Here is a 12,943-nt window from a genome sequence, read left to right as displayed (position 1 = left end):
GTAGTTTGTGTAGGAGATAGAAGAGTGATTTACATAATTATACTATAATTTATTCATGAGTGTAAGTGAAATTTAATCTTAATATTATGTTATAGATGAGAGAGGTAAAGTTTAGCATTTATGCTAACTAATTAACAACTATGGTGGAAAATGGAAAATAATATTTCACTAAGCATATGGGCTCCTCCTGCCATATGTGCTAAGGAAAAAGTATAAAATTTATATGAATCCCTTTTAAAAATGAAAAATATGCTAACTATTTGATGATTAAATTAGTCAAGAGATATGATTACTCATTGATATCTTATTAATAAAAAATTCTTAAGATCAAATGTAAGCTCGGAGTTTAACATGTTTTAAAAGACTCAAATTTCTCTAGTATGAAGCAAACACTTAAAATTAATGTATAAAACATATATCAAATATTAACTTTGTTATTTATATACCAAAATTTTGAGATCGTATGTGACATCGTACACATTTAACTTTGTTTTTTTTAAAACATGCATATCATATTTGTGTCAAGAAAACATTATCCATTATTTATATCATATGATATATATATATATATAATATCTGATCATAATATTTTTTTGTCCTTGTCATAATCTCCCAAGACAATAGACTAATCATTTTAGAAGACTAACCATTTTAGAAGACTAACCATAATACATTGAGGACAATATCCAATACATGTACTTTAAAATTTACATTTTTCATTTTAAATGATGTCAGTAAGTGATTTATGGTGAATTTGTAAGTCTAACACGAACGAGTCTTGTCATTTGTGCTATGTGGTTTAGAATAATCATCATCTCTATTAATAAAAACATAAATATCACATAATAACATATTTATCCTTTTATTTATTATGACATTACATTTTTATTATAAAAAATATGAAAATAAATAAGTATTTGTCTCTCTATTACTTAGAGAAGAGACAAAAATTGAGAAATGCCACGTAGTTCATATGCTCAATTAGTATCTTGCATTTTTCATTTATTTTCGTTGATTGTATAGTCTTAAACATGTACCTCCTTCATTGGCTAACAATTTGTCATCTATTTTGGTTGAAGAAGCAAGAGTTGGGAGAAGAAGAATGTGTCATCTATTTTTATGCTTGGTTTATAGGGATGTGATTTTTTAAGGACAGAGGATCCTCATTCCAATCCCTGTCCCTATACACTTTGGAGAGATTAATTATAATATGGACCATTAGGTCATAATGCTTGAAAACTGTTGAACTTTCTGCTCGGTTAATGTCAAATTCAAATAATATAGAATGTAAGTATATATATGTCAAATTCTACATGGAAAACATCCATTTATTTTCACACTTTATATCATATATATAATCATGCCTTTTCTAAGTGGGACACAGAAGAAGCTAATAAATGAGTTGTCACATCTACTCTATTACAAAATTGTTGTCTCTATTCAATAGTATTTCATAAAATAATATAAAATATTTTATAATTTTTTTCTCAATTAAATGATACATTTTGATTGATTTCAAACATTATTGGGGACACTAATGGAGACAAGAGATCACCATCCCTACTCTATGGTCGAGTAATAGTTATTATATAAGTGAAATAATATACATTGCCATTTGGCAACTTTCTATTCAATTGACTCCTACACTATAACACTAAAACACTAAAAAATAGAAGCAGAAAGGGGATTGTATATTGCTGTAAGATTTCATCTAAGTTATGAGCATATGAAAATTTGAGCTTCTCATCTTTCACTTCATTTCTTAAATTGTTTATCTTAACTATCAGACTACTTTACGACTCTCAACATCTTTCTATATTTATTTGAAGTGTTATTTAAGTTAGTTTTACATAATTCGGGTAATTGGTAATTACGAGAGCAAGGAAGTTAGTTGTGCAGTATTTTTCTTTTGCTCTTCAAGCTTGCTGCAACTATATATCAGTGGATGTATATATAGCTTAATTAATAGTCAAATCAATTCAAGGTTCAGATATTTAATTCCCAATTCTGAGATTAAACTCTGAACAATTCAAACTGCTTAAATGGAATGTTAGGAAATTGGAATTATCTCATAGGAATAAATTCACAAATCAGAGTTTTACTTGTAATGAACAAAACACCACATAAGAATCTAATAAACAGACCTAACATCATATCTTAACCAAAAATCGAAAGTCATTTTAGGTCGATAAACCCATATATGACCTTCAAACTTCACCAATATGGAACTACTTCATGGGATTCACACTTGCCCATTAGCATTAGTGAGATCCAACTTTGAGATCAAACCCTTATTTATAGTTAACTAAGGCTAACAGAGTTTTCACTCTATCCAACCAAAATTAAACTAAGCATAGTGATATGAAGATGAAAGTATGATTGGAACAGAGTGGTTGACATTATTGTATAGTCTGCAGTGGCTAGTAGGATTCCCATGATGGCCAGGGCTTAATTAGGGGACCATATATATGCTTTAGACAATTAAACCCATTCATAATTTGTTTGACATGTGCATGAAATTAAGTGTTAAAATGGTAAAGCCATTAAAGAAATCTTCTTGATTAATCAAGAAGTATGAAAGAATGAGAATGAGAAAATGGAAAATTTGAAAAAAGAAAGAGAAAGAATAGAAACTTTATTTCTCATTGATTGAATTAGAAAGGGATACAATGATTTATACATTGAAAACCAGTAAAACTAATAACCAATTATCTAACAAGTAATTATCTCATCAACAATACTTTAAGGTCAATAATGGACCCCAATATTATGATAATAGTATTTTGTGCTAGCTGTAGACTTTCAAAGAAGGCCAGTACAAGCTTCTAAAAAGCAAAGGAGAGTTGGTGATTCTAGCTAATAGCCAAGTTAATTGCTTTTACAAGGACTTTTCTTTTAATTTATTTTACACATAAAGAATGTATATATGTTCCAATTACTTACACTTTCTACCATGTTTTCTTCAATGCTCGCATAATTACACCAGATACTATCTTCTGTGAAAATTTTGAGGAATTAAAACTATAATTAATTCATACTGTGATGAGTAGTTATATGACTGCCCATCTGCTACAGCAACAAAAAAATGTAATGAAAATTCCATAACCATGCTTTCAATACTCCAATATGAAGACTAACCCTGTCACAACCCATCGTGAAGACACGAAGTATGTACAAAATCTTCATTCCCCATGTCAAAAAGAGGGGATGAAACTTTATCTTCTTTTTCTTCTCTTTGACTCCATAACCCTTTTCAATTCGAATGTGACGTGCCTGTCTTATGGCGAGGCTAAACTCGTTAGATTGCAACCATCGGTAGAGTCTTGTAGTTTGTTTCTACGTTGGATTTTGAAGGGGAAAGAAAAAAAATAAAAGCCTTGACAGTCATCTCAATTTCGTAGCTACCCAGTTTTCCCCTGCAAAATTAAACTTCTAACATAACCCTTAGGGGGAAATTAACACTCGATGTTGTGTTCTAAAACCGGTCTTATTACTATCATACACATTCTTACTTACTCAGATATGTAGATAATAAAAATTTGCATGTCTTCTCTATAACTTTCAACAATACAGTTTTTCTTGGTTTCTTCATTCATCTAATATTTCCAATAATTAGCCTAAAAAATGTAATAGAATTAATTGAAGGGGCAATAATTTGACCCAGTTGTTCAAAGCTATCGAGTTCATATCTTTAGTTTGATATTTGTTTTCTGCAAGGTACATATTTAATCGAAGGTGGGGTATATAAGCCAAATCCATGTGTATTAGAGCTCTCTTTTAGTAAACTAAATACTAACAAAATAATAATAATTATCTCTATACAAGCACTTGCAGATTATATACTCTAGTATATATATGCCGGCAGATTGAATATAATTGAACCTAATTAGGTGGGGTATATAAGCCACATCCCTGTGTAGTAGAGCTCTCTATTCCATTTTAGAATGAACAACTAATTAAACTAAATAATGACAAAATAATAAGAATTCATGCCTAAGCAATTGGCAGATTATATACATTAAATACCGTATTCATTTTTCTCATTTTTCCTCTGACCTGAGTTATTTGTGAGTGAGAGGCATTTTCTGGAGCAAATATTTATTTTCTTATTGGTTAGAAAAATAAAATTGAATTAAATATTTTTTAAATTTATATTTTCTAATCAATAGGAATAGAAAAATACATGAAATAATATAAAGTTTAGGGTATAAATTATGCTCCGATATATGGCATAATTATTGTGTTTTACAATGAATAGACTAAACTTTGACTAGAAATCAGAAAAGTAGTCTTCAGACACTTATGGAATCTTTGCATTATGGATACCTTACGGTTAATTATAATTCTATTATCTAAACATTTACTATTTATATTTAATTATATTATACTTTTAATTCAAATAGAAATAAATAATTAAACTTTTAAATCATTTACACTAATGCAAAAGTCACTTGTATACCGCGACTTTCCATTGCATATGAAAATGAAAATGGTTGGATGACCGCGTCCACTTCACGAAGTCAAATGACCCAAAACTCAATATTTATTAAACAGTATCTGAGTGCGACACCGATTATTTGGGTCGAATATGTTGTGTAATGGAGTACTCCACTTTCTGTTGTAAAAATATGAATTGAATTAGTAGTGTATGGTATCCTTACATATCTAAGATATTAAAATATAAATGTTTTAATTTTTGTGAACGATACAAGGGCTGTTACATAATAGAGAACAAATTAGTTTATTATGTTCAGAAAATAACATAGCAAATAAAATAGTGAATAAGATAAATGAAAGTGTAGCAGACACCTTTTCACGGACCTGAACCGTCTGATGAAAACCAAGGCCACGTGTCTACCCGATTACATCAATCATGCATCTTATAATTGCACCCTACCTTGCCCCTTCTTCAAACATTTTTTCTTTTTTATATCTTAGCTAGCCCTTGGCTAAAGTTTTAACCACTCCAAACCAAATTCTTATATCCTATAATATAATAACATGCACAGGCAGCGACAAACACCCTCTGTTTTATTTTGTCTGTACGAATATAATAGTATAAAAAATGTAGACTATTACTTTACAGAGATGAAATGATAAAGTGATCTCAGGGCGAGAGAGAGGCGCGTGGGATACGTGAGGGTGAAAAAGCGTATTTTGTAAAAAGAATTAAGTGGTATAATTAATTAATTTAAAAAAGAAAAGAAAGTTTAGTGTTTGGGCCAATGGCAGAGAGAGTGGTTTCTGTTGAGTTCAGCTTTTTTATTTTCACTTTTGAGACAACTCGTGAATCGTGATAGTGTAGGTGTATGTAATGTGTACCTTGTTCTCTATTACAAAACCTCTACCTTGTCACATTTTCCACACAATTCCCTTTCTTTTTATGGCATTTCGCCGGAAAATCCCTTCCACATTCTCTTCCCCTCTTCATTAATGAAACAACCAAACACTCACCTAATGGCACTGATTATTTTCCTCCTCCTCCTTTCCCATCATCAACTCAGTTTCCGAGTCAACTCAGAGCCAACTCAGGATAAGCAAGCTCTCCTTGCTTTCATTTCTCAAACCCCACACGCTAACCGTCTCAAATGGAACTCTTCTGAATCCACTTGTAACTGGGTTGGTGTACAATGTGATTCAACCAACTCCTCCGTCTATTCACTCCGTTTACCCGGCGTTGGTCTCGTTGGTCAGATCCCACCCAACACCATTGGCCGTCTCATTCAGCTTCGTATTCTCAGTCTCCGCTCTAACGGTCTCACTGGTCAGATCCCCTCTGATTTTTCCAATCTCATTTTCCTTCGCAGTCTCTATCTTCAAAATAATGTCTTCTCCGACGAGTTCCCACCGAGTCTTACTCGACTCACTCGTTTAACTCGCTTGGATCTCTCTTCCAATAACTTCTCTGGCACGATCCCTTTCGCTATCAACAACTTAACTCACCTCACTGGTCTCTTCTTAGAGAATAACACCTTCTCTGGTAAACTTCCATCCATTACAACCAAATTAATCGACTTCGACGTTTCTAATAACCGCTTAAACGGTTCCATTCCGGAAACTCTTGCCAAATTCCCTTCGTCTTCTTTTGCTGGAAATTTAGATCTCTGTGGTGGTCCGTTAAAGCCATGCAACTCGTTTTTTCCGGCACCGGCGCCGTCACCTGAGGCTACAGTTCCGTCGAACGCGGTCCATAAAAAGTCTAAGAAGAAGAAGCTTTCAACCGGTGCCATTATCGGAATTGTCGTAGGGTGTGTAGCGGGTGCGTTGTTACTACTCCTGCTTCTGTTGTTTTGTTTACGTAAGCGGCAGCGCGGGCAACCACCTAAGCAGCCAAAGCCAGTGTCAACGGCGGCTCGTAGTGTACCTACGGCGGAAGCAGGAACGTCGTCGTCAAAGGACGATATAACAGGTGGTTCAGCGGAGACAGAGAGGAACAAGCTGGTGTTTTTGGAAGGAGGAATATATAGCTTCGATTTGGAGGATCTGCTTCGTGCTTCGGCGGAGGTATTAGGGAAAGGGAGCGTGGGGACTTCGTATAAGGCGTTGTTGGAAGAAGGAACGACGGTGGTGGTGAAGCGGTTAAAGGATGTGGTTGTTACTAAGAAAGAGTTTGAGATGCAAATGGAAATGTTGGGAAAGATTAAACACGAGAATGTGGTTCCTCTTAGAGCTTTCTACTTCTCCAAAGATGAGAAATTGCTTGTTTATGATTACATCACTGCTGGTAGCTTGTCTGCACTTCTTCACGGTAACCATTCTTTCAATTCCCATCTTTTATTTTTTATTTTTATAATTACTCTTACAATTTGATTGTGTTACACAAGTATTTTTTTTTTACTATTTTTTTGAAATTTTAATCTTGAGTTCATAGTTTATACATGATAGTGCTTGCCTTTCTGGCATTGTCCCGTTCATATGGAAAAACGTTGTCTTTTTATGGAAATTGTCATTGTTTATGGAATAATTCTTGATTGAATTCCTGTTCCAGCTGTTATAGGGGTGGAAATTAGATTATTTTGATAAATTGAAATATTTTAATATTAGGTAAGTGTGCTCCGTATAGCATTTGTGCTGATAAAATATAATGGAGGTGGGTAGTCTGTGTTATTTTATTTTTAGTGGATAACTGATAAATTATAATGGAGATTGATTATAATTTAAGATATCAATTAATGAATTAGCTGAGTTATTTATCAGTAGTTAGGATTTGGGAGTTTATGGTTGGTGGCAAGTTTCTAAAGTAGCGTGGAGTGCGCTGCTTCCACTGTGATGTTTTAATCCATGCTTCTAGAGCAAACATTCTTAACTCATGAGTGACTGTGTCTATCTTTCATTCTTCTCACTCAACCCAAACAACAACATGCACTCATGATACAGCAATGTGACCTCACCGACATTATTTCCCTCCCTTTTTTTAATACCTTCTTTAACTTGTAAAAGAAGGAAAAGAAAAGAAAAAGTATATCACACTCATAAAAATAGAGAGAAAAGCCATTTTGATCATTGTTTTCTAGCATTGTTTTTCAAATGTTCCTAAAAAAAATCCTACAGACTATGACATCCCATTTGAGTCATGTTTTGTGGTTTCATGAAATGAAATTATTTTAATCTGGCATTTATCTAAAAATGGAATGGCATTAGATACGATTTTAATTGTGACTCTAACATTGTGTATGCGACACTAACTTCACTTCACTTAACTAAATTACTGTGAATACAGGGAGCCGAGGGTCTGGGCGAACACCTCTAGATTGGGATAGCAGAATGAAAATAGCACTAGGAGCCGCAAGAGGGCTTGCATGCCTCCACATCTCAGGCAAGGTGGTTCACGGCAACATCAAATCTTCAAATATACTCCTCCGAGGACCCGACAACGACGCAAGCGTTTCAGACTTTGGCCTCAACCCATTGTTTGGTAACGGAGCCCCATCCAACCGCGTTGCAGGTTATCGAGCCCCGGAGGTTTTAGAGACCCGTAAGGTAACCTTCAAGTCTGACGTGTACAGCTATGGAGTGTTGCTATTAGAATTATTAACTGGGAAGGCACCCAACCAAGCTTCACTGGGTGAAGATGGCATTGACCTCCCCAGGTGGGTCCAGTCAGTGGTTCGTGAAGAGTGGACTGCTGAGGTGTTCGACGCTGAGCTCATGAGGTTCCACAACATAGAAGAGGAAATGGTTCAGCTGTTGCAGATTGCAATGGCTTGTGTTTCGGTGGTGCCTGATCAGAGGCCAAGCATGCAGGAAGTGGTGCGCATGATTGAGGACATGAATAGGGGAGAGACAGATGATGGTTTAAGACAGTCCTCTGATGATCCTTCTAAAGGATCTGAAGGTCACACCCCACCCCCTGAGTCAAGGACACCACCTAGGTCCACACCTTAAAACAAAAACCAATAAAGGTTAGAAATGAAAAAGGAGAAAAAGGAGGTGGAAGGAACATAACAAAGTGATGGGTTGCTCTTATAAATGTGCCAAGGTGCGTTACCTTAATACGCGCTTTCACTGGCTTCAGGGAGTTGTCAAATTAATGTGTATTTTATTTAATATTTTTTGTTTTTTGTTTTATATCAATTTCAATGATTTTTACAGGTGGGAGGGGGAGTTTGAATTGTTCATGAAGTGGGGGGTTGAGGGAGGGATTGCAATTGACCATTTCATGAATATTAGTTGCAGATTTGTTAATGTTAATTTTTTATTTTATTATTTTGTTTTTTCCATAATTAAGTTCATTTTTGCAAATGTACTTATTCTCTTGTCGACATACTCCTATGTCAGCCTGATATTTTCACTCTTCCAGCTGACGATTCACAATTGTACTGTATCCACACAACACACACGATGTGTGTAGAAAACAGCGAAGACATTCAAATGATTGGTGTTAAAAAATAGAAGATAGTGGGAGTGTGATGAATTTGAGTGTGTGTGTCTATTTGTGAGGAAAGGAAGGGGTGGAGGACAGCCTGGCTATACGTGAGTACTGACAAACAAGGAAGAATACCCTTTGACCCAGCCACTCACTATGACCCGTCAATGTAGGCCACTGTGGGGCCCACTATGATGGATGTTATTAACCTATCAGAGATGAATTTATTTTGTAGAAATAATCAAAGTATGTTTTGTGATCACAAGTATTTTTTTAAATTCAAGTTAAAACGGGATGAGATTTGTTGACCCTACTATCTTCCATTACATTGTTAAAAAAAATATAAAATTTTAAAATATTTCAATCAAATAACATTTTAAACTTAAAAGTAACTGAACAAATACAACAAATCTAGTTTATACAGTATAAGCGCTCGCGTGTTTATTACCACTAAGCCCTTGGGTGATGACATGGATCCTCTCCAATACTAGAGAGGTTTTAACGACTACGATTACATGTTATTTTCTATTAAAATTAAATAAAAACTTTTTAAAAAATTCTCAACCTCATATTCTATTACTGGTTTCTCCTAGTACTGGTTTCTCCTAGTACTGGTTTCTCCTGGTTTCTGCTGCCACCGAAACAAATACCTTATGATCATGAACGTCAACCACGTTCTTTGCCTTACGATTATTGTATTTTTACCTCCACGTCACCACAATCTTAATTAAAGTACAAAACGTCCATGTATTCGGATTAATTACGAATTTTTCAAAGTAATGCACAGAGATTTGGCTTCTTTGAAGGAATAAAGTAGAAAGTAAAGGTAAAGATATTTTCCTGTTCAAAATAAAATTTCATCACTAATCGAAACACTTTTGAAATAGAACCTTAAAACGTTTAAATGTTCAATTAACGAAGCTGTTTATTTTAGGTGCTTTAAAGTGCAGCGTGTGTTATCGTTGTCACTTGTTAATCTCTTGGAGCATGTGGACAACGGGACGCGCTCATATCTCCTACTGCGTTCCATCGCTTTCCGTTCAGATTCTGCCTCATATGCTGACACGTGGTGGAATAATGGCATCCAAGGTTGTAATTGTCCATTTACCATTTTAATAGTTATCTTAAGGGTTAGTTTGAAAGTTGAATTTTGGAGGAGAATGAATAGAAAGGAAATACTTGGGAACCATGATACACTTGTGAGATGACTCACAAGCCATTCATTCTCATTTTTTCCCCTCCAAAATTGAACTCTTAAACAAACCTTAAATTGTACGGCCTATATTTGCCATTAAATTGATATTTTCTTTTGCCTCCAATCGTTGGAGAAAAAAATGGATTAAATGATATGTTAAGAATGTGGATTGCAAAATAGTGAGTTTGATATTTTGACTGAAATCTTTAAGATATATATTAACATTTGCCATTCTTAACATTTTTTTGCTTAAGTATGGGTCTCAGCATTTATTTACACTTCAAATAATCTTTTTTTCAATGTAGAACAAGTTTACCAACATTTAAAATATTTCTGTGTATTAAATTTTTTTATCGGTTGTTGTTAGTTGCTAATTTGCTACTGGTGGGGTTGTAGAGTCACGTGCCTCCTCGGCAACACCACCCCTTGGGTTTGCTAACTTCTTTCCATGGTTTTGGCTCTTCGGCTCTTCCATTCATTTGTTGAGTTCACTTTGACTTTGGTTGTTGTGTTGTGTCTATCTAGCTTCATCTTTTTCCTAATTCAGATTATTATTATTATTTTATTCTTATGGTTCTCTTATAGTGCACAAATTAGTTTACTTTCCCTGGGGTCGTACGAAATATAGTAGATATAGCAATCAAAGGAGTTAGATTCTTCTTCATTAATTGAGATATAAGTTATATTTTGTAGTATATTTTCGTGCATTTTCTTATAATTTGTCTCTACATTAATGGAGAAAAGTCTTACTCCAATCAAGTTATACCATCAAAAAATGTCATGTTCTCAATCTCATATAATCTACAATAACGTTTTCCAAGTAAATAAACTAAGGAATGAAGCATAAGTGCATCATCCCCTGCACTGAGACACAAGTCTTACAAAATTGTGGTAAGTGTGAGGTTAAAACATCTAACATCCTATGGAAAGAGATGATTCTCTATTAGCTACAATGAGGTTAGTTATTCATGCATCACAATCATCTTAATTAGCTGTTACTTATGCATTCATAAACATGTGAATAATAGAAGCTGTAGTGTGTGACTATTTAAGTAATCATTATTTAACTATAATAGATTACTCAAGTGATATTTCCCTATAATTACATGAATTTTTAGACGGATTTGTTATGAGAATACGTGATTGAAGTTTTAACACAATAGTTATAAATGAGAGATGGGGAGTGCTCTTCATCTAACAGTGGAACACATTATTTCACATTAATTGGCGTTCGATGCTTATCAGACTTGTTGGGGAAAAAAGGGTTGCATGGGGTAATCATCATCAACGTCCAAGGAACTAGTTTCCTTGTCGTCCAAGTTCATGTTTTGTCAACATTGAGTCATTTATTACAATAATGGTTTTAGGTTTGCTAGCTACTAGATGGGGTTGAAAGACCCTCTGAGTAAAAACAATTTCAAATCATTAGAAAAAATGCATGAAAATACGCATGTCAAAATCATTGTTTCTAGTGACTTTAAATCCTAATTATCTATGGTTGTTGTGTGGTAGTTGGATTTATATTAGAGTGTAGAAACGGGAATCCATTACAAGGTATCCATATAGTTACTATAGTCATTACCATCATGATTATAACAAAAACATTATGAACATTTATTTTATATTAAGATCATATATAACAGTAGGATTACAAAAAGGTCATGAACATTTATTTTATATATATTGCAAAAATGTGTAATTGATACTAAGAGTGGGTTAGAAAACAGAAGAGAAATAAGAAGAGAGAAGTTCATGTTATTATTTTTAAGTGTAACTGAGATTAGTTCCGTATATAGAAAAGGAAGGATTATATAAATAGATAAACTCATAATGTTATTGTTTAAAAGTGTTGTGAATATGTGAAATGGACTTTTCATTATATTTTGACTGGGTACAAAAAATAAATAACACAGCCCGTAATAATAGATAGTCCGTCACAACGGCCCATACTATAGAGAATTTCGAAACAAACTAAACTAGTTATGACTCTTGATTAATGTTGTATTTGAATAAGAGAAGTAGTGACATCACAGGGGATGAGTTCAATAATTAATCAACTAAATTTCTCATTAGCATACATGCTTAATCAATTGTATCTAATTGTTCTTTAGTGGATAGTATGGAGGTCCAGACAGGAAGGTCAGGCAAGAGGTATTCTAGCAGATGTTTGTGTTGAGTTTGGGTCTGTTTGTGAAAGTATCTGGAAATGTGCTCTGATGGTCAAAGTCAGTATGAGACCGAGGAGAGGTAATAGAGCTAAGGCTAGAGAGCAAAGATAATATGAGAGAATAATGAATCCTTCCTTATAGATGATTCCCCTATTTATAACGGTATCAACTCTTGGCAGGTACTGTTGACGTGGCCGACCATTTCAATTTGTCGGGGCTGCTTTGTACGTGTTAGAGGGATTTGGCAGGGGTGTACTATGTGAATAGTTAACTTACATATTATTCTCTTTACTCTCACATCTCTCTCATACTAACTTGAGTATCGGAAAACATTTTTATGTACATTCTCAAACACTCCCAGCGCGCTCAATCACCAATGACATCCAGAAATTTCCTTCTTCAGCCATTGCCTGTCCAGCCTAGATCTCACCACACCAAAGAACAATGACCATGACTTTACTTGTTTTGGAAAGATGTTAGAGTGGGGTTTTCATACTAAACTTTGATGTCAATTTCATGAATGAAATTATATGTTTCCTCTTATTGTCACACTTTGTGTTATATCCTAATTAGAAATGTCATTTAATTAAAAAAATTATTTATCAATTGTATTCTAATCTCACTTAAAGTACCATTTTACTCCAATTACTAATACAGATTATTTGCTCGTAAATAAGACTTTTGCAAATAACTTGCTGGTATATATATATATAT

At 34.0% G+C, this 12,943-nt stretch overlaps 1 protein-coding gene across 2 annotated transcripts; it reads left to right on the top strand.

Moving 5' to 3' along the window:
• Positions 5,297-8,723, top strand: LOC109362594 (probable inactive receptor kinase At2g26730). 2 transcript variants are annotated; one of them, XM_019608491.1, is made up of 3 exons: positions 5,297-6,748; positions 7,721-8,386; positions 8,428-8,723. In XM_019608491.1, exons 1-2 carry the CDS (start codon positions 5,434-5,436, stop codon positions 8,383-8,385), a joined length of 1,980 nt encoding a protein of 659 aa, XP_019464036.1. In that variant the 5' UTR covers positions 5,297-5,433; the 3' UTR covers position 8,386; positions 8,428-8,723. The 2 variants fall into 2 exon arrangements, with proteins under 2 accessions (XP_019464036.1, XP_019464035.1); XM_019608490.1 differs by having other exon boundaries at positions 7,721-8,402; positions 8,438-8,703.

The sequence above is a fragment of the Lupinus angustifolius genome, chromosome LG12 (assembly GCF_001865875.1).
Source record: "Lupinus angustifolius cultivar Tanjil chromosome LG12, LupAngTanjil_v1.0, whole genome shotgun sequence".
In the NCBI taxonomy this organism is placed as follows: domain Eukaryota; kingdom Viridiplantae; phylum Streptophyta; class Magnoliopsida; order Fabales; family Fabaceae; genus Lupinus; species Lupinus angustifolius.
The sequence above is the reverse complement of the archived record's forward strand: the minus strand, read 5'-3'. Positions and strand labels throughout refer to the sequence as shown.

Bases quoted from the DNA above. Each gene is read 5' to 3' on its own strand.
- LOC109362594 (XM_019608491.1), top strand. From the start codon at position 5,434: ATGAAACAACCAAACACTCACCTAATGGCACTGATTATTTTCCTCCTC. The intron at 6,749-7,720 runs GTAACCATTCTT...CTGTGAATACAG, and splicing joins CTTGTCTGCACTTCTTCACG to GGAGCCGAGGGTCTGGGCGA.